We start from the raw sequence: 22,508 nt of genomic DNA, 5'->3' as shown, positions 1-22,508 counted from the left end.
CTCTTAGTCACAATCCACATCCTATTATCAAGTTCCACCTTTATAAAACTATCAGCAAAGACACCCTTTGCATTACTGCTAAGTTAAAAAAAAGCCTCCAGTTATGAAATTGATATTTACATAATACAGTTTTTGCACCAGATGCTTCTGGTAAAAGGAAGCAAATCATGACCTCTCTCACCAGCAGGATCAGTCCACTGTTTTCACAACTGAATGATATTTGCTCATAAAGCTAAAATGTGTGTGGGCTGCAACAAATGAAGTTAAAGGTAAAGCCCTTTATTTCTTCTTTGCCTTTCCCTCTTACTCTCTCCCTTTCTTTTACCTCCATTTATGATCAAGAAAATCTGTTACATAATTAGCTTCAGAATGTGTCTATATTAATTGGAGATTATTTAACAAATGAATTATGCAATTTAATTTATTTAAAATCATTTATTTTCAGGAAAACCAAACATATCATTGAGTTTACATAGAAATACAATTTTCAACCAGATCTTCATAAAAACGCACTGGAGAAATAAATGTTCATAATTAATGACCAGTTATGTACTATTTCATCATGCCAGTAGCAGAGTTGATTACCATTAAAAATTGGTAAAGTAACATATCTTAAATGTGCAAATACCATCTTAGTACTCTATTGTGTTACCATTGATAATAAATGGCCACTAAATATATACTTATTACATAAATCTTTTTAAAGTACAATAAAAATACAAATTCTATCTGTTAAAAAAAGCCACTTACATGGCTTCTAAACATCCTCATTATACAAATTCCAAAATACTATCTGACAAACAAAATTATAAAGACTCTTCTTTATGAAACATATATTGCCCTCTAATTAAGGTACAACTTAGCAGATAGAAGAAACTAAACAAGAAGGCTCATATATACCATATAGCATCAGGGAAAAACACACAAATATATATTGCATAAGCATATTTGATTTCTTTTCCTAGTGAAAATGTATCTTTAACACTTGAAGAAAACTCCCATAAGTAAACGATGAATCTATTTTTGAGGGCCACCCCTAATCTAAGTCACATTTTCATTAATTTAATTTATTTATCTTATAATGTGATGAACCAAGTTAGAAATGTTGACCATAAATTTTTTTTTACTGAGTACAAATTAGTCTGTTACATAATGGGTAAAGGTACAGGAAACAAATATTTTTAAAAGTCTAGGTTCATCAGCACATCAAGAGTGAAATGCAAGAGAATTTTATTGCTCATGTTCAAGACTAAACTGAGCAGTAACTAGGTTTTTTTATTTGAAAAATGAGATTTTTGACTTTAACAAAACAAATACAGATTGAATTTACCAAATAATATTGATAATTCATATAGAACGGGTGCCACAGATTTTAAAGTATCAAAACCAAGGGGGCATCACAAAATAAACTTTGGTGAAAAATATCTTCATCAAAGAAGAAAATATGAGAAGAGTAGTCCTTATGTAGTGAGGAGAAATATATTTGGTAAAGTAAATCTGGGTAATAGACACTGAATCTATAGATAGCATACATTCCAAATGTTTTTTAGGGAATATCAAATCAGATGATGCTTAGATGTTATAGTAATATAAATTATCTCATTTGGGATGAAATTTAAAGTTTTTTTAATAAATAGCAAATTTTCATTTTTTCACTATCTTTATAAAACAAATTAAATATTTAGAGTATAACTGATTATAACTAACATCACCTTGCACTTACTAATACTCTAAATACATTTGGTTTATTATTGGAATTTATATCCTTATAATTTTACCTGCTAGAAATTAGTGACCTTGTGGCATTATGTTTAAAGTTTACATTTTCCCAGTGATGTGAACAGTATTTATACATAAAATGATATCTGTCTAATGAATAGTAACGTTTGTTGGTTTGAAAACAGAACATGTTTAGTTTGACATTGGCATATCTCTTCAGAATTTAAAAAGTTATCTTTAAGATATGGCTTTTGGGAAATCACGAATAAACTAGCCATCTGGAAAATGAATACAAGTTTCAAGATGCTAACTAAATAGAACTCAGACACAAGGCAGGTATTTGTATAATATGTCTTTCAATTACAAATTCATCTACAGTGGAAACAGAAAGGAACATAGTATGATCTACTTTACAGTAAGTTGTTTTTAAAATAAAAATTACAGATCAATGGTGAAGGTGAGGAAATTAAACTGAAAAAATTTTCAAAATATTAAAATATTCAAAAACATACTGGCACATGAATAATACCTATCTTAAAGTAATAATAAATGACATGTGTATATAAACACATTTAACATGAATCAGGATTTCTTGTTCTTGATGTCAGCACCTACTGTCTAATGGGTCGAAACAAAATACTGTGCCTTCAAGAGTTAGTCCCATTTTGAACCCCTCCTGTAAAACAGAATAAAATAATTAATATCCGAAATGCTCACAGCAAAATAAAATAAAATAAAATCAGTGAATAAAAAAGACTATGCACTAAAGTTGAAATATTCATGCTTTGATCAACTAATAAATAACTGTATGTCAAATGTTGACTTGCTGAATTTTTATATAGGTGTATAGCACTGGTAGTTCTTTCAGACCCATGAACACTTTAATGTTTTAAATGTATGCGAGGTTAGCATGCATGAGAGACAAAAGAAAATACATAAAATTAAGATAAAGGTTTCTTTTTCAGAAAAGGCTAGTTACTACATCATTCTATTGTAAATGAAATCTGTTAGCTTTAAAAATTATTATTAATTTAAATATTATTAAGATAGTTAGACTTCAAATTGACGAGAGGTTCAAGATAGCCTGATGATTTTCACCTTTTCTTCCTGGTTAGCACTGACCAGAGCCCTGGTAAAATACTTCTTTTAAATGCAATGCCATATCCTCTGTAGAACATACAACTGCAGATTACTTTGCCACGGAGAAAATTTCCCCTACTAGCCTTGCTGTTGCTTGTAGCGGACTGGCTTCTTTGACTCCTACTCTTCCTTGCATATTTTAGAAGTTAAGTTGTCTTTGATTTATTGAGTGTAAGAACACAATTGCTATGAAAGTGTTTTTCCACCGAGATTTTGAATTAAAAGTTAATGGCAAAGGAGTCTGTCCGTCTCCACTCCAATCTCTCTCTCTTTTTTTTATTGCATAAGATAATTGAACTGTGGGCCATCTCCAGTCTTGCCACCTCTCCCCATTCCTACCCTTTCCTGTAAATCTATACACATTGGCCTACACAAAGATGAAAGGCACAGACTTGCACTGATCAATGAAAGTGGAGATTACATTGTAGGTCTTCTTGTAGAAGCAAATGTGGTAGTGCTCTCTACATACTCTTTTTTTTTTTTTCTTGCTAACAGAACTGAAATGTTTCAGAAAGGTAATTTGTAATTTGGAGTGGCCACGCAACACATTATTGTCAAATAATATGCAGATAGCAGTGTATTCCTAAAGAAAACAAAATGTCTCTTAAAGGTAACCATTGGTTTTCGCCTCTGCTTTGGGTGTTTTATTTAATTGGACTGACTATATCTACTTGTATGTTAGCTAATTGTGTATCTTTTTGCATCTCTCCAAATTACTTTTATTTAGAATAATTATGTAAATGTTCTTATCTTTCTATAAATCCAATGTAAACATCATCATATAGAGGAGGAAGTTAGTTACAAAGCTGTAAGCCATACTTCGTTATTAATGTTCAAAGAATATTCTTCTCTATGTTTACAGCACAGAGACTACTACTATATAGAAATTACAGTGACGTAATCATTGTGAAAGTTTTTCAAAATGTCTTTCCAGTACTTGGAATACAATCTTTATTTAGTTGAGTAAATATGAGACTACTTATCATTGTTTTTTAAAAATCTATTCTTATCACAAAATACATTTTGCCATATTTATTTATATTTTTCAAACAGCCAGCAAATACTTAGAAAAATAAATACTTTAAACTAAAATACTGTAAGTAAACTTTTCTTTAAAATTATTTTATTTGGATATCTGAAGATCTGTATATTATGTCATCTTCTGGTATATTATAAATGGTAGATAGATGATACACTGATAGATAATGACAGATAGAAAGAGAGTTACATGTGGAAATGTTTGATACCATATGGTACTTTTAAATTTTATCAGTTCATTCTGCTAGTAAACCAGTATCACTTCAATTACCCTGAAAATACTCTTTGTCAATGTGTTATCAATATTGGAAAAGCAGAATAGCAGTCAAAGTAAAATAGAGGTCAATCACTATTTTAATAATAAAGTGTTAGTATATGACTTACAATAATATCTATCTCCATATTGACTTTTTAAGGATCCTTACATATTATAAGGTTTCTTGATTTTCTTTCTTCCTCAGATAAAATTTCCCACACCTGTTGAGCTTCAAACTTCTTAATAAAAATGAGACTTTATTTACTTATGTAGTGATGGGAATTATCATAAGCTAATGTCACACAAAAGAATGATTAAATAATTAAAATATTATTCACCATATGCTTTTTATATGAAATATTTTGATGAATTTTCTTATTTTGAAATAGAAATGCATATCAAGGAAAGAAAAACCACTACATTTTGAGGTATGTCTTTTTTTCTATCTATAGATTTTTAAAAATGATTTTAATGATAATATGAATATATATTTATGCCATATAATTTACTTATGTAAGTAATATATTACATATATATAGTTTTCTATCTTCCTCTTTTCATCTTTGCAGACCTTGATTATTTTAAATTCCCACAAAACTAATTTATTATGACTATATAAAATGCTGTTAATTTTTACGATTATTTCCCAGCATTTTAAAATTATGAATAATGTTGACTAGGTATTTTTATTCGTAGAGATTGAACACATTCATACTTATTTTTTCATCAGAATAGATTGCTTTAAACTTTTGATATCAAACAAATAAAATTATTAATAACAAGTTACCCTTTAAAGCGACTGCTAGGCCATAGTTACCTCTGAACTAACTCTGGACTACCAACAATTTACAGTGCTTGTTTTATCACACTTTCACTTGTATTGATTGATTATTAGTTTAAAAAATAATCTGCTAGATTAAAATGGCATTACAGTTCTTTATTTGATTTGTATGTTTACTTTGATTAGACAGAATATGTCTACATATGTGTAAGCCACTTGTGGTCTTCTTTTGTGAACTAGTGCTTTTTTATTTATCTGTTGATTCTTTAGTTTCCCAGCCATTTGTCTAATTGCTTTAATTATGTATATGTAATGTATTTATATATTTTTAGACTAAATTTTAAAAAATTGGATACTATATGTCCATATTTTTCTTTTCCTTATAAAATTTTCTTTTCAATTCAAAAGTCTGATGAATATTCAATAATATTTTAAACATTTTAAAATGTTGATTACTTCTGAAATTTATCTCGGCATTTGCTGTAAGTTTCAGCAGTACATTGATCTTCTCCCAGAGTACTAGCCAGCTGACTTAACACCACTTGTACATGATTCTTTCATCCTTCATGAACTTGCCATGCTTGTTTTTTAATGTATTAAATTATTATAGCTCACATGTTACAGTGTGGGCTATCAATACTATTCCACTTATTTTCCTGTTGGTGACATGTACTGGACAGTTTAAATTGTGTCAAATCAAATAGCTACATTATTGATTTCAAAGAAATGTTTAATTTTCTAACTGCTTATATTGAACTATGGTTTAACATTTCTGCATAAATGCTTACATGCCTGAGATGTTTCTGTGATTTCAAACTTAATAATTCAATTCTCTTAAAAATAGCTTAGTCACAATACTCTGTAAATGAAAGATGAAAACTAAATGTCTCATTAGGCTTATTAACTGAATATGGTATTCACAACTCATTGTACTATATTGTTTTTATATGATATGCAAAGATATAGTAGCTAAATGTGTGCATTAGATTCATTAGGCTAGCAAGATTAATAATAAACACCATCATAGACTTTAGATGAAGAAAATATTATTTTACTTTGTTAAAGTGACCTTGCAAGTAAATATTGGACTAAAAGAAACAATCACGGCCAAGTATGGTGGCTCAAGCCTGTGGTCCAAGCACTTTGGGAGGTCTAAGTGGGTAGATCGCTTGAGCCCAGCAGTTCAAGCCCAGTCTGGGTAACATGATGAAACCCTGTTTTTAACAAAAAATACAAAAATTAGCCATGCGTGGTAGTGCACACTTGTAGTCCCAGCTACTCAGGAGGCTGAGGAGGGAGGATTGCTTGAGCCTGGGCAGTGGAGGTTGCAGTGAGCCAAGATCATGCCACTGCACTCCAGCTTGGGTAGGGCGATAGAGTTAGACTCTGCCTCAAAAAAAAAAAAAAAAAAAACAAAAAAAAAAAAAGAAAAGAAAAAAGAAAAAGAAAAAAGAAAAGAAAAGAAAGGAAACAATGAAGTGAACAATGTAATAGTGACTAAGTCACTGAAAAATAATCTTAAAATGTGGTTTAGGAAACCTCTTTAAATGTAACTAATTATCAGATATACCCATATGAAGCTGTTGTTTGAATTTTTATTAAATAAAGCATGCAAATTTTAAGGTTTCAGCTTTAAAAATTTGTAAGTTGTTTAAAATTATTATAAAAATAATATACCAACCATCTCTGGCGCTACCCACCATGAAAGCAGTAAAGAATTTAAAAAGACATCAAGAAAATATTAGAAACAGCAAAAGCAAAAACACCACAGTTTAACATTATTTGAGTGTCACATCACTCAATCATCCTAATACATTGTGTCTCACACTTGGTTCCAATAAAAACTGGAAATAGAGGCTTATCCTTAAAACTCAATAAATTTCTTTTTCCAATTTTGGGAAAATCTAAAAAATTCTTAGAGAAGTACTCTCTATGACCTGTGCAACCTTTGAGAATAAATACTGCCACATAAATATTTCTGTGTTACTACAAAAGCATTAGTACCAGATAGTACATGTCCAATGGGTAAAACTAATGTAAAAGGAAATGAATTGATTTCATATGAAATACAGCATTCTTGCTAAATTATCATGCACCATTTCAAAGTTTCATAGTATTTGAAATATAGAAAAGAACTAGGAAATCTGTGCCATCAAATAGGATACATGTTGCAATCAATATAAATTTGATAAGGTGGTTTAGCTTTAACCAAATAAGATCATCCATCCTGTAATGGTGTTGCAATTTGGCTTTCATTTAATTTATAATTTATTGAATTCACAATTTTATAAAAACTATAACGACAAGTTGTTTATAACATTTTTGTCAATATTTAAAAATTGTAAGTTAATACTGAGGATCTAAAACAATTTTTATGTAAAAGGGGATTAAGAATCATTCAACTTGAGAAACACTGTTTTAAGAGATTCTTTGAAAACTTGAAGGCATATGTTAAGTAATTCAACTTTTAAATTCAGGCATGTTATTACATCTAGAACAATAATGAATTCATGTACTATCTAGAAAATAAGATAGCTACATGGCTGCAGTCAAAAATGAGTAAAAGGGCATTTAAATTAACTTTCTAAGAAGGATTGCAATTATCAGTGATAGATCAGTGTTCACCCATAATTGTTTTTTTTAGGAAGTGAGGCATAGAGAATTAATGTATTAACCCAAGACTAATAAACAAAAATACCTCCTTCTCCTTACTTTAGTGTCTTCATTGTCTCTTCTCAATCAGCTTCATATAATTGGTGTCTGTCTGGATTCTACCATATATAAACTTTTTGATGAAAAATAGGATATAATAACTTCACCAAAATGTAAAGGGCAAATATAAAGAGAAGACTTTATTCTAGGGTTTATAAGACTATTTTTAAATCATGGCCCATAGTGCAAAGTGTTTAAAACCAATTTCTATAAACTTCAGACCAATTTAGAACAAAAAAGTAAAAGGAAGAGAGAGAAATGAAAACCCAACTGAACGACATTCCTAAAGAAGTTGTCACTGGGTGTTTGCTTTTTAAATAAAAGTCCAAAAGTTATGAACTATAGCTACAATTCTTCTTTTCAGAGAGAATAATTTCAATCTTACAAAGATTTTCCTTCATCTACCCATTTACAATTTTCAAATTCATAATTGTTAAGACTGAGATCAAATCTTACAAATCTAATGCAATGACTTTTTAACTCTAGATTTCAAAACAATGAACCATTAGAATCCATGTCATTTTGTATTAAAAAAATGAACCATCTTATTGCCATTGTAAATTGAATCATTTAAAAAACCAAAAACCTTATCCTTAGCATATGTAGGAGTATTTTTAGGACTAACTGTACATTATTATTTTAAAGTAATTATTTTAAGCGAGTTTTTATAGTGAAAATAATTGAAGGAAACCATAGTTTTGGTACATAACATTCTCTTTGTCCCATATCAAAATGAAATAAATCATTTATGGGCCAGTCTGTCAAAATAGTCACCTGCATCTCATCTAATTTTGATTGAATATCTGGAGGGAAATCTGCTGCTCCACAGTTAAATGGGTCAAAAGGTTCTGCTCCAAACAAGTCCCGTTCTAAAACAAAGGAAATAATTTAGTAAATGAAATAACAAGAAGTGAGCTGGAGTGAGTTAGATTTCAAAGGCAGGATTATATAAATGAATATTTACATGATCAAATGAGCCACTAATCCACACTTACACTGTATGTTTGGCTTTCCTGAGCTTAGACCAGTTAAACATTAACAAGGAAGAAAAGATCCATTTTATGATATTAAAAAGTTTTGTTATAAAGAATTATTATCTAGAGAGGTTTCTGTGTTTTAGTGAAGATTTCTTAATATCAAATTCACCAAAGAGCTGATAATTGTATGTTACAACACCTATATTTTATTGAAGCAATTTAAATTTGCTAAAATTAATGCACTACTCATTGAGACTACCCTAATTCCATTGATTGATGCCTTGCAACACAATAGTAAAGCAATATGTAGGACTAAGTAGACTTGTAAGTAGCTCTACTCAAAGTTCATGTACTCTTACCTCTCCTTTTATCCAGAGAAAATTTTAAAGCACATTGTCTCATGTAGCATGAAATGTCACCTTTCTAGATAGTCACAATGAGATAGTTTCTTTAAAAATGCCTCCTATCCCAGAAATACGTTTCTTTTTCAAAAGCAGCAGGCATACAGTGTCAAAAAAGCTTTCTGTACATATGTTCTAAAGTATGCACTACTTTTTTATCACTAAAGAAGTATCAAAGTTAAAATTGATGTTTGCAATTGATAGATTATGGCCTATTATGGGATTTTTAAAATAAAAATTTCTTAAGAAATTTCTTTCCTCTGAATCAATTCAAATGTATCCTTAATTGGAAAAACATTATATATGAAAATGGGTATTTATAACATATTCATACCTTCATTTTGCAGAGAACTTTACATTCTCTAAATTCAACGCTATGTAAGAAATAATATTTATGCTACTTGATTTCTGCCATATCCTCTAAAATCACTCTGTGATTCTCATTGTGAAGAAGTCTTACTTTTCCAGTTTTCATGTTTTTTTCCAGATTCTTGTATTAAATAAGTTAATAAATGTGAAATTCTTACAAGCTCCTTGTGCTTGCAGGGATTGTATAAATAAGGGGAACATATAATTTATCATCCAAATACAGATACTTTTAAAAGTAAAAGAAGCATTTCCAATAGTTACACTGGGTAAAAATATATAAGCCAGGGCTATGCTAATCAAATGGGAATTTATTGTTACCTTATATGTAACTGATGAGTATTACTATTGCTGTTATTTATTTTCCTCAGTTTAGTGTTGCTCAGGCAATCAATCAAAATTTAAATTTCAGAGGATCTTTCTTTGGAGAAATGTCCTGGTTTCCACTACACCATAAGCATACTGAATAATGCTTTTCACCTAGCAGGTGTTTGTTAAAAAATGAATTAATGAAAGGGAAGATTTGGTCAAAAGGTTCTGCTTCAAATATGTCCCGTTGTAAAAGGAATAAAAAAATTTAGTAAACAAAATGACAAGTAGTGACTTGGAGTGACTCACTTATATAGATTATGTCTATATAATCTTTATTTCTCTGTCTATATTTATCAAACTTTGATACTCAGGAATATTTAGACATTGAAAAATCTATCAAGGTGTTACTGGAGCACTCTTGTTAGACTTCAGCAAAGAAACTGGCAGTGTTTTACCCCTGCCCTAGAGATCTGTGGAACTTTGAACTTGAGAGAGATGATTTAGGATATCTGGCAGAAGAAATTTCTAAGCAGCAAAGCATTCCAGATGTGACCTGGCTTTTTCTAAAAGCATACAGTCATCTGCATTCATGAAGAGGTAATTTGAAATTAAAACTTATGTTTAAAAGGGAAGCAGAGCATAAAAGTTTGGAAAATATGCAGCCTGACTATGTGGTAGAAAAAGAAAACCCATTTTCTGAGGAGAAATTCAAGCCTGCTGCAGAAATTTGCGTAAGTAAAAAGGAGCTGAATGTTAATAGCCAAGACAATGGGGAAGATGTCACCAGCACATGTCAGACATCTGCGGCAGCCCCTTCCATCAAGGTCCAGAGGCCTAAGAGGAAAAAATGGTTTTGTGGGCCAGGCCCAGGGCCCTGCTGCTCTGTGCAACCTCAGGACTTGATGTTCTGCATCCCAGCCACTCTAGCTCTAGCTGTGGCTAAAAGGGGCCAAGATACAGCTCAAGCCATCGCTTCATGGGGTAAAAACCCTAAGCCTTGGTGGCTTCCATGTGGTGTTGGGCCTGCAGGTGCACAGAAGACAAAAGTTGAGCTTTGGGAGCCTCTGCCTAGATTTCAGAGGATGTATGGAAATGCCTGGATATTCAGGCAGAAGTCTGTGGCAGGAGCAGAGCCCTCATGGAGAACCTCTACTAGGGCAATGCAGAGGATAAATGTAGGGTTAAAGCCCCCACACAGAGTCCCCACTGGGGCATTGTCTAGTGGAGCTGTGAGAAGAGGGCCACTGTCTTTCAGACCCCCGAATGGTAGATCCACCAACAGCTTGCACTGTGTGCCTGTCACTCAATGCCAGCCTGTGAAAACAGCTGGGGGGGCTATACCCTGCAGAGCCACAGAAGTGGAGCTGCCCAAGGCCTTGGGTCCCATCCCTTGCATTAGCATGCCCTGGATGTGACACATGGAGTAAAATGAGATAATTTTGGAGCTTTAAGATTTAATGACTGCCCCACCGGGTTTCAAACATGCAAAGGGCCTGTGGCTCCTTCGCTTTGCCAATTTCTCCAATTTGGAATGGTAACGTTTACCCAATGCCTGTATCCTCATCGTATTTTACAAGTAACTAACTTGCTTTTTATTTTACAGGCTTATAGGTGTTTTCTAATTCATCAAAAAGAGACTTTAATGTTCCTTCCAGATATATAAAAGATAAAATAGAAAAGCAATGAATTTATAGCATTTTAGATAGGAAAGAACCCTTACAAAAGGTTAAGAAATCATGATATAATTTATATATTTTTTATCTCAAAAAGTCCATAAACCCTATGATAACAAAAATATTTTAACCAGCTCTATTAAACATGTAAAAAATGATTAATATAATTACCACCAGTTATTTTTAAAAATTAAAGTAAAACATTAAAAATATAACCCAAAACAGTGATATATAATTAAATATGAAGTAATACACCAAAACATAATTGTTCACACAATGGGTAAAAGTTGCAAGCAGAGATGTCATTAATAGTGTAGTCTGAATTATAAAGTAAAATAGAATTAATGGAAATTTATACAAATATAAAAATAATACTTTAATAATTAAAATTGTAAGTAAGGTTGTTAAGATATGTAATTTCCCACAAAGTCTTAATTATATATTTAAAATGTATGCAACTATAACAAGAAACTTTGATTTGTTGAGAAAGCTTACTAATCTCAGTAGATCTACTAGGTACTGGAGGTGGCTGTGTGCCATTGCGAGTAGGCATCGAAGACTGGTGGGATATTGGAGAAAATGGAATCATATCAAAGATGTCAGTGGAGGGCGACTTAGGTGTCATACTGCCTGCCTGTAATGAAAATACATGAATTAGGGTAGTATTTCATATAGACACATTGTAATGCTAAATATTTCATATGCATATAAAATATATGTAAACAACAAATTCAGTTGCATCATAAGAATTTGCCATATTGTAGACCAAAAATAGTTAAGTATTTGCAATTTCATATGGTTCCACTAATTATGATTAATGCTCATTTAGAAGAAAGCAATAGAAAATTTCTGCAAAAATGCTCTCAAAGATGATGGCAAAAATGGTGACAATGTTATTCCAGATGAATATAAAAGATACAGTGAATTTTTGGGATATATAGAAATGACTGCTACTTGTAACAGAGAATTAGATATATTAGAAACTATTCACATAAAAATACGATTTCAGTAAGATATGCTGCATAAGATTACATTTTAAACTGGAATAATTAGACATAAGTGACCTGCCTTCTTAAATATAAACATTCAAATGCAATTGATTTTTTTTGCATTCTCAAAAGTAGAGTATATTTTAGTTTGTATTTATATCAACAATGGGAACCAACTGATATTCATTGCAGTACATTTTATTCCTGAAAGATTTCATCAAGTTTTCTGTAATAAATAGCAATCTTATAAACTAAATTAATAATCGTCAATGTACTGCCCAAATCATCGAGTTTTCTGATACAGTCTGGGCCAGGACTGAACACATACAGGGAAAGATAAATGAAAATCTCATGAAAATGTAGCCAAGAAGTAATATCAAAATTAGACATTCATCACTTTGTAAAACAGGGAACAATATGTATATATGTATAATCTCCTTTGAAAACTATCTGATTTGATCAGGGATAAAGATAATTTCCATTTTGGGGGAATAGTGACAAAAAATTTGCTTTTCCTGTGAGAACTTGGACAGAGATTGCTTCGGGTGGTTCATATTAAAATTAGAATTCTCAGAATACGTTTAATTTTCTGATTCACAGATAGTGCAGGTGATGAAAAAATCAGGCTTATTGTGTGTAGAGAGTGATAGGTTTGCTATTCAGCTAAAATAATTGTTAGTACGTTATTTTTCATGGAGGAAAATTGCTCTCATCCCCCTTTCTTTAACAATTTGTTTATTGTATCCCCTCACCCCTTTCCTGTTACTCAGCAATACTATTCCCCTAATTATCCCATTCCTGTAACCCCTCTCACTTCTATATCTCTACTCTTTCTCACGACACAAAAATTCTAAAATCTTGGCTGTCATTAAAAGCAAAACAAATCAACCAAAAATGTATTTACTCTGTCCCTCTTTAATCTTCCATCCTCTATTCTGTTTTTCTTTTCCCTTCAAGGCTAAGCTCCTTGAAAGAGATACTACACTTTCTGTCCTAAGATTTACTTCATTCTATCTTTAACTCTTATCAATCTAGATTTGTTCTTTTTGCACTGAACTCTACTGAAATTGCTTTTACCAATGATCTAATTTCCCAATTGCAATATCTGATAGATCCTTTGAAGTATCTGTATTACTTTATATTTTTGTAAATTTCTACACTATCACCACCCTCTACTTGAAACTTTCTGGTATCAGGTAATCAAAGAAAACAAAAATGGCACACAAAGGCTCCAGATCACATCACATTGATTAAAGATACATCTAAATTTTTGATAACTTCATAAATAGCACATTTTGGCAGAATTTAAACAAAATAAGTGGGATAATAAAAAAGAATTATCTGCTTAGCAAATTACATGAGGTCTTGGGATGCTGCTCTCACTGACTGGCTTGGGAAAGCCACATTTAGAAGGTGGTGGTATTAACAGTCCCAGTGATAGTCTGGAATCAGGCGAGTTGACAGGAGTGACAGAGATGGAAGAAATATTGAGACAGGGAGATGAATCACCACTACTACGCCAGAAAGAGGATGAGCATCTCTGAAACACATGTTGTTCATGATCAGACATATTGTGCAGCAGCTGTAAAGGAATGACAGAAAAAGAAATATCCTAAGAGGAAAGGCATGGAAGAAAGGAGAAAGTATACTTGAAATTTATTTGTAAAATGGTGTTTTGTTAAGACGACAAGATCATTTCACAGTAACTTTTCTAAAATTAAAACATAGAGTTAGAGTTGATTTTCCTATGTGATAGTCCTAAGATTCTAGATTGCTTAATTTGATCTTTATATTACATTTTTAGATACTTTAAACAGAATATTGCATTCATCAGGACCTAAGAGGAAGGTAATGGAGAGAAAAATTAAGAAAGTCTGAAGATTTATTTTGGAGAGGGCTTCTGTAATGAAATGGGAAAAGGAAAGATAGTAATGAGAGAACAGTCACAGAACTAGGAGTAAACTCCTGTACATAAAATTATGGTTGTGTAGAATTTTTAAAAGGGCTTGCGACATACATTTTATATTTAATCCTCAAAACATTATTTGAAGTATCAGTAGTAGTAATATTATGTCCTTATTACAATAAATACATGGGAATTAAGGTCCACAGATTCTTTGTGACTTATTCTTATATGAGGTAGAAAGCAGATTCAAAATTCAAAACAGTCTGACTCTAGTCTTCATGCCCTTTCTATAGTCATGAGGAGCTCCAAATAAATCAGAGAGATAATAAATAACAAGCAAGCAATGTACTAGGTCTGAACATCAGTATGTGCATGACTTTTAGGGGCTATTTCCATTACAGCATGGAAAGCTACTGTTAAGAGCTGAGCTGGAGAGAGCTGAGCTGCCAGATGTCACAGTGGCCAATTAAACAGCAGCCAAAATGGAAGTAATAATTAAGTCTTTATTCATTTACTGCTATAGTATAAGCAAGAGGCCAGAGAGAAGGTACCTGCTCTATCAATGCTCCATTTTCCCCAAGGAATGGCACTGAGCAAGGGTCAGAAGTATCACTGTAGAAGTGAGGCTTTGTCTCATTACTTAGGGACTTCTGAACAAAAGGTTCCTGAGGGTTTTTTTCTGACAAGAGACAGTGGGAGGGAGAAGGGAAGGGCTAGCAGTAGAAAAGTACTGAATACTGAGTCATAGTGGAGAAAAGTGGTCTCCAAGTCCCTCGAATAAGGTGGTCTCAGGAGAGGCACCTAAGGCCCCGTAAAAGGAGGCCTCTGAGTGGACTTGCCTGGGCTATAAATGCAGATATACACAAGAGCATGGCTGGCCAGGGCGCCTGAGTACTAGATTCAATTCCTCCAAACTGTGCACCAAATACAATGTGATGAGGGCACCTTTCTCCCACCAAATACAATGTGATGAGGTGTGCCAGGCAAAGCCTTTGTAACTGCCTACGCTCGGGCCAGAAAGATCGCACATAAGATTCTGGCCGGGAGCCACATTCCTCAGCTGCAAATCACATGTCAGAGATCTTTCACCACTAACAAAAATTCAGGCAGCCAAAAATAATCTGATTTTTGATGAACTTTATTGTAAAAGATAGTAACTAAAATTAGAATTTTAAGGACCAACAAGTCTGAGGTATGTCCTTAAACTAGGAGGCACCCCTTCACATATTTCTGCAAGCAGAGAGAAAAAGGAAGCCATGTAAAGTGAGAGATTAAGTTGAGGGAAGGGTTCAGTGTGGAAGCAGAATCTCTGCTAGTCTGAGTCATATAATTAATCAATCTATTAACATGCATATATAAATATATAATTTTTTATTTCTCTGTTGATCTCCATTGTAATACACCTCCATCTATTTATGTAGAGATGTGTATGTACACAATTTTTAAAATCTATTTTTGTTCAATATAATTTACTGTATAATTCTGTCCTTGGTGGCCACCTTTTAATTACAGATTACAATTGTAAGCTCTTTGTGAGAAAATTTTTGGTTTTTGTTCCCAAATACTCTATGTAACACATTAGTGTAAATGATATGTATTGTCTAATTTATACTAGAGCATCTTTTTACTTAAACTGTTAATTGATAAGGCTGTCTGTACTGAGTAAAGATAAGATATTAAGTGGAAGTTGTCCTTGATATTATCTAGTTTAAAATATACATGGTAATACTCTATATTTTTTAGGATATACATTGGCCAAAATTCTTTACTAAGTACCTGAAAACCAACTGAAGGTCAAACTAACCTTACTTGAAAGTGCTTTGTTATTTTTATCACGGTGTTTGCAGTATTCTCATAGTACTACTTCCTCTGGGGAGGGAAACTTACAGAAATGGAGAATGTATATAATATAAAAATAATCAAGTATTTATATACTACAATTAAGAGGTTTTTTCAATTTCAAAATGGTAAATCAGGGATATTTAATAATGTCAACTGTTTTGGTATCTAGAGTTTAATACTCCAGAACTATTCCTCACAGGTCTTATTTGGGTCATCAGTAATTTGGCAGTTTTTGTTTAGATCACATGGGTCTTTTAAAGTATAGAATTAGCTGTTCCCAACACAAAGAAAAGATAAATGTTTGAGGTGATGGATATTGCAATTACCCTCACTCGATCATTACACACTGTGTGCAGGTATCAAAATATCATCTCTACCCACAAACATGTACAACTAATATGTATCAATAAAAATTTTTAAATTAAAAATAAATTAATATATAAAAATAGATTACATATTAAAATCCAGAACTTTTCTCCAGAAGTTAAAAAATCTAGAAAGTGGGCCTACACACTTGCATGAAAATAGTTGACTGGTATTGAATATCTGCTGTGTCTTTGAAGGTAGCCTGTGCTTTCAAATTTATCACTCCTACCATATGCCCATTTCACACTTGAATGTCATAATCTGGGCTATATTAAAGTTTGAGTTTTTGATTCCTAACCTAGAAGCAATTCAAGTCAAGGAATCAGATGTTATATCTAATTCCCTATAAAAATGAAATGTAAGTCCAATACATTTAAATATATGGGTAAATTTGGTGCTCGATTCTGTACTAAATGGTTAGGCCTATTCAATAAGGATATGAACGTGCAGATGTAGCACCTAAATGGCAAACAGTGACAATTTTGCACTTAGGTTTCAAGGTTCTGGAACCATCTTTTTTTGGCTGCTATCCTGGTTAAGGATGTTTATGTGTTAAAGTAATTAAATACATTGTTGAGAAGAAAATCAGTTTGAGGAATTTTATTTTGGTCTTTCTGTCAGTGTTCTGACAGATGGTTAGGAACCAAATTTTTTGGATTGTCCTACAGAAGTACATGGTACCACTGTTCAAGCAACTCCTTTATGTTCATAGTTCCAGGTTTCTTGGTCTTTAGGAACATGTACAGAATCTGAATTATTATACTTAGGGGAATTCTGTGCTCAAACATTATATGGTAATTATACAGAAGTTGTTAGGTTATTCAGATATGTTAATAATGAGTGTCCATGTTTGATATTTGTTGTTGCTACACTTTTGTAGCTCTTTTTCTTCTTCTTCTTCTTCTTTATTTTACTTTAAGTTCTGCGATACATGAGCAGAACATGAAGGTCTGTTACCTAGGTATATATGTGCCATGGTGGTTTGCTGCACCTATCAACCTGTCATCTAGGTTTTAAGCCCTGCATGCATTAGGTATTTGTCCTAATGCTCTCCCTCCCCTTTGTAGCTCTTTGTTTCAGTAAGTAGTGTCTTGGTGCATTTAGGCAATGGTGAATATTTCAACCTTGAGTTTTATATAAATGTGACAACAAAAAGAAATATCATAAAAGTGTTTGAATTCTATCCATAAATATTAAATACATTTAAACAATAATAACAAAAACACTGCTTTTAAGATTAAGCAATTCTGTCAAAATAGCTACAGAAATATTAGGATTATACTGAAATTTTATGTTTTGCTGTTAATTGCACTGGCAATACAAATATCAAAAGACTTTTTAAACATAAAACAAAAATGTCAAGATTAAAATATAATTTATCACAATTACTAAAATGGCAGGGTTCAAAATTCTATTTATAATTAAATTAAGAAATAAGAAATAAATTCCCTTACATTTACATATTTTTTTTCTAGTTAAAAAACCTGGAAAATTATAAATAACATTAAAGATGGAGAAAGAAAATGGTAGCATAAAATATTCTAGCAGATCTTTCTAGATTATCATGCTGATTCATACTTTTAAAGTTCATTGTTATAATGTATCTTCAATATCACTTTTTAAACAAAGTTCAAAATAATGACTTCTCTAATTTAGAACTTACAGCACAAGATCTGTGTTTTTTTCAGATTTCTAGGTCTACAGTTGGTTTATATTGATCTCTTAGTTGTAAGACCTACTATCTTACAGTTTTCACAAGAATCTTTCAAGTTAAATGGATATAATTGTACCACAAAGTAGAAAACTGAAAGAAGGAGAGGCTAAATGACTTGACCAGGTACTTATGATCAGAATTGGAATGGGAACATATTTTACTTCCCGTTAGACAGGGTTTACGCTTTTAGAATTATCTTGTGTAACTAACAACTATGAAAGTGAAGTTGTGGAATGGTAATCATTTTTTATGGGCATCAAATATTCTTGAACCAATTCATGTTTAAAATTTATGCCTTTGTTTAAAGATTCACATTCAGCTTGTTGTGTAATTAAGACCTTTCACAATCTGCTCTTGCCCATTCTCACTTCAATAGTAGCAGAGAAAACACTAGAGGAAAATAAATAGATACATTGTTTATCCACAATGAAATATACATTTTAGGTTATAATTGTCCTATCAAGTCTAATCAGTGGCCACACAGTTGATTATGTAAAGAAATAATTTTATCTAACACTGGGTTTAATTGAAAGGAAGACATTTGTTTTACTCAGCAATAGAATCCAGTATTCCCTAGGACTACAATTTTACTCACTTAACTTCCTGGCAATAGTCTGGTTTGGTTAAAACCTTCTATAGTCAGAAGAGTAAAATGAAAGTACCCAGATACAAGAATCAAGAGGAACATTTTGATTTAACTTTTTATGCCCACATCTTACAATGAAACAATCTTCTGCAGGCATTCATGAGGCTATGAGGCCATGAGGGCAGAATAAACTCTTTTTCTAATATAAGTACAGGCAGCATTGCCATATGAATGTAATAAATGGAAATCAGATTGTTCCCAGATAATTAGTACCAAATGGTGGAAAACCCAACCTCTAATCTATTGCCAAACCACTGGAACACAGCAAAAAGCAAACAGCACAGTCAAGTAACGGAAATTTCTCAGTGTATCTAAGTGACTGTATAAAATAAGGATCCAATTTCTAAAACCACTGAAAAGATTTCCACAATTTCAGTGTGATACAGAGGTATGTAATATAGGTACTATTGAAGGCTATTTCATTTGATAGAAAATGAACCAGTGATTGACCCAATCGTGTGGTATTTAGAAGATATGAAAGTATTCTGTTTAAAAACAAGTAAGAAAATATTTTATATACATGAAGTGTTATATATTCATACAATTTTTATATGAGAAAGTGAGAAATAGGAGTGGTCTCCATTTATCATGCATATGAAGAATTGGTGAATTGGTTTTAAGTGAAAAGGGTTGGAAGCAAATATTAAAGATACACTTTTTATTGTTAGGGATGTCTTAATTTTAATACTGAACAAAAAAGTAGTCTCATATTATTTTCTTTGGCTAGAACTCAATTACATAAATTCACAGTGACCAAATTTATATTGGGCATATTAACTAAACAATAAACAATGACAATAAAAAAGGACAAGCTTTTTTTTCACTCAAGCACATATCATGAGATCAGACCTTCTCTATGAATTCCAGATTTGTATATTCAGCCATAGAATAAGCATCTGCAATTGGCTGTTTAATTGGCAGAAATAACGTAGGCAAAAGTGAAATATTGATTCTTTAACCCCTCACTCCTCCTAAGTCATGTCTATTTCAGAAAATGGCATCACTTCCCATATGTTAAGGAGAAAACCTGAAGGGACATTCCTGCTCCTTTTGTGTGTGTGTGCGTGTACTGCCCCCAACCAATCCATTAACAAATTTTGCAAGCTCTACTTTCAAAATGTGTCAAAAATCAAGCTCTGCTCATACCCTCCACAGGTAGAATTATAGTCCAATTTACCCTTCTCCTAGACTACTGAAATGTCTCTTTCTGGGACATCACTTTGGCCTCTTTAGAGTCCATGCTGCATATAGCAGCCAGATGATCCACAAATCCTGTTTAAAACCTTCAAGTGACATATCATTGCATTAAAAAAAAAAAAAAAGCCAATCCTTTGCCATTGCCTATGAAGACCTATCAAATCTAGACTCTGAGTTTCTCTTCAATGTCCTCTCCAATTGTTTTGGCTTTCAGTCACCACACTGCAGCTGCAAAGTTCTTGTTATTGTTTTCAGCCTGTTGCATTTGCTAACGTTTTATCATTCAGATTGCATCAAGTGCTACCTCCTTAGAAGGGGCTTGCTTCCCTGGTCACTTTCTCTAAACAAAATTCTCAATCATTCTCTTCTATTCTGCTCTATTTTGTTTTATTCATAGCATATATAAGATCTACATTTTTACATGTATTTATTGAAATATTTACGTGTTTATTACCAACCTCTCTTTCTTTCCCCCATGGGATGTAAGCCCTTTAACACCTGAAATACATAAACTGTAAAAACCAAAGAGCCCAGATGTATGGAAATATTAGATCTTCAGTACACATTTTATAATATTCCATTGCAGATCACAACTATATCAAATGTATACAATTGACGAGTGAGACAAAATGAAAATCAAAGTGATATGCATTGTAACATATGGTCTACTACTAAGAACAATTTCAAAATCCCAGTGATGAAGCAGTGGGACTAGGAAGACCAAAACCAAAACTAAAATGTACACCATAAAACCTTGAGGGAACTTTTTAGAAGTCTTGAATATTTTTATTCAAGGCTTCAACCTAAAATTATGTAGTTTGCAATTCAAAATCCATCAGTATGACCAATTCATGTTCATGTATATAACATATAAGTGATTGACAAACTTTCTAAGAAATAACAACCTTCCCTTAGGGTGTCTCTGAGGAAAGTAGAAAGATGCATCTATGTTCTCACCTAAACAGAGACTCTTTAAAGTACAAAGGTGTCCATGTAGATCATTCTACTGCATTGGGCTTCACATTTTAAATTTATGATTTAACATAGAATAAGGATATCAACATCCATAAGACTGTAATATATTATTAGAAGATTTGGTACATTTGAATCATTGTCTTGTATTACAGAAATTCAACTTTAACTTTGGACCTCCTGTTAGAGAAGATGGCTTGTCATTTTTTAGTTATCTAGTCAAGTTTTGTTGCTGTTGTTTGTTTGTTTGTTTTTGAGACAGGGTCTTACTCTGTGACCCAGGCTGGAATATAGTGGCATGATCATGGTTCATTGCAACCTTGACCTCCCAGGCTTACCATAGCCTCTACCTCCCCAGCTCAAGCAATCTTTCCACCTCAACCTCCCAAGTAGCTGAGACTACAGGCATGCACCACCATGCCCAGCTGATTTTTGTATTTTTTGGTAGAAACGGGGTTTTGCCATGTTGCCTAGGCTGGTCTCCAACTCCTGGACTCAAGCTATCAGCCCACCTCTGCCTCCCAAAGTGCTGTGACTACAGGCGTGAGCCACCATGTACAGTCTAATCAAATTTTATCAAGAATGTTTCTGTTGCTTGCCATATCTGGCTTCATCTTCTACTTCATCACAAACTGATAAGAAAATAATATCTATAATAGTGATTTACATTATTTTTATTTTCACTTTACTTTTAATTCCACAACTCACAAAATTCCATTCCTACTTTTTTCTTTCCCTTTCCCCGAAGAGACTATACTAAAGCTAAGATTAAAGATGTCTTTTATTTGACTAGCAATTGCTTAGTGTGAACTATATTGTGTTAGACCAGCATATCCAGATATTTCAGAACATTATTGTGCTTATATTTTTATGAACCAAATTACAGCATTAAATCATTTATAAAGAACTATACTGAATTAGAGTTTTTGACAAAAGTGTCACCTTTCTGTGACTTGAAAAATTTGGCTTCCAATGAGATCAAGACCTGTCTTGGGCTGGTCAGTTGTGAAGAGTTTTCTGTGTTAGGGGCTCCTCCCACCACTAAGAACTCATCAGATGCTAAATTAATTGCACACACCATACCCACCTATGTTGTAATTCAATATGCATGATGGGATTCATAATTTACTTCAATGCTTCTCAATGAATGTATAGATCACTGCCTCTAATCCTTTGAACAAACTGATGAGAACTTATTCATTTTGGAGCACTTTAATCCTCAGTCCTCTGAGCTCAAAACAAACACATAAAACCCACAGAGTCTTACTTCCAGGGTTATAAACTCATTAAACATTTACTTTGCTAGCCATGGGGGCACTCTGTGAGGTACTTTGTGTTCCTGCTGTGTGTCCTGTAAAACTGATGTTCAATTCGTAAGAAAGAACAGATGTAAAACATTTCTAACTTAACAGAAATTTGCTTTATTGCAGACACATGGTAAGCTATTAAATAAGATATTTTAAATTTACATTTATTATTTGCAATTTGCATTGTCTGTTTT

The 22,508-nt window shown here is 32.4% G+C and overlaps 1 protein-coding gene across 12 annotated transcripts in view; it reads right to left on the bottom strand.

Annotated features, from left to right (window-relative positions):
• Positions 1–420: 420 nt before the first annotated feature.
• GULP1 (GULP PTB domain containing engulfment adaptor 1) overlaps positions 421–22,508 on the bottom strand; it is a 1,103,064-nt gene continuing 1,080,976 nt past the window's right edge. For 4 of the 12 annotated variants that reach the window (XM_063645626.1, XM_055289964.2, XM_055289965.2 and 1 more), the window contains 5 exons: positions 13,722–13,946; positions 11,871–12,009; positions 8,421–8,515; positions 6,616–6,626; positions 421–2,395 (listed from right to left, as the gene is read on the bottom strand). In XM_063645626.1, coding sequence (XP_063501696.1) covers positions 2,374–2,395; positions 6,616–6,626; positions 8,421–8,515; positions 11,871–12,009; positions 13,722–13,946 — 492 coding nt within the window. In that variant the 3' untranslated portion in view covers positions 421–2,373. Of the gene's footprint in view, positions 2,396–6,615; positions 6,627–8,294; positions 8,516–11,870; positions 12,010–13,721; positions 13,947–22,508 lie in introns of those variants that run through there. The other 8 variants (XM_055289968.2, XM_055289970.2, XM_055289972.2 and 5 more) reach the window with 6 other exon arrangements.

This window comes from Symphalangus syndactylus, chromosome 8 (assembly GCF_028878055.3).
Source record: "Symphalangus syndactylus isolate Jambi chromosome 8, NHGRI_mSymSyn1-v2.1_pri, whole genome shotgun sequence".
In the NCBI taxonomy this organism is placed as follows: Eukaryota; Metazoa; Chordata; class Mammalia; order Primates; family Hylobatidae; genus Symphalangus; species Symphalangus syndactylus.
This window is presented reverse-complemented; position numbering and strand designations above follow the sequence as displayed.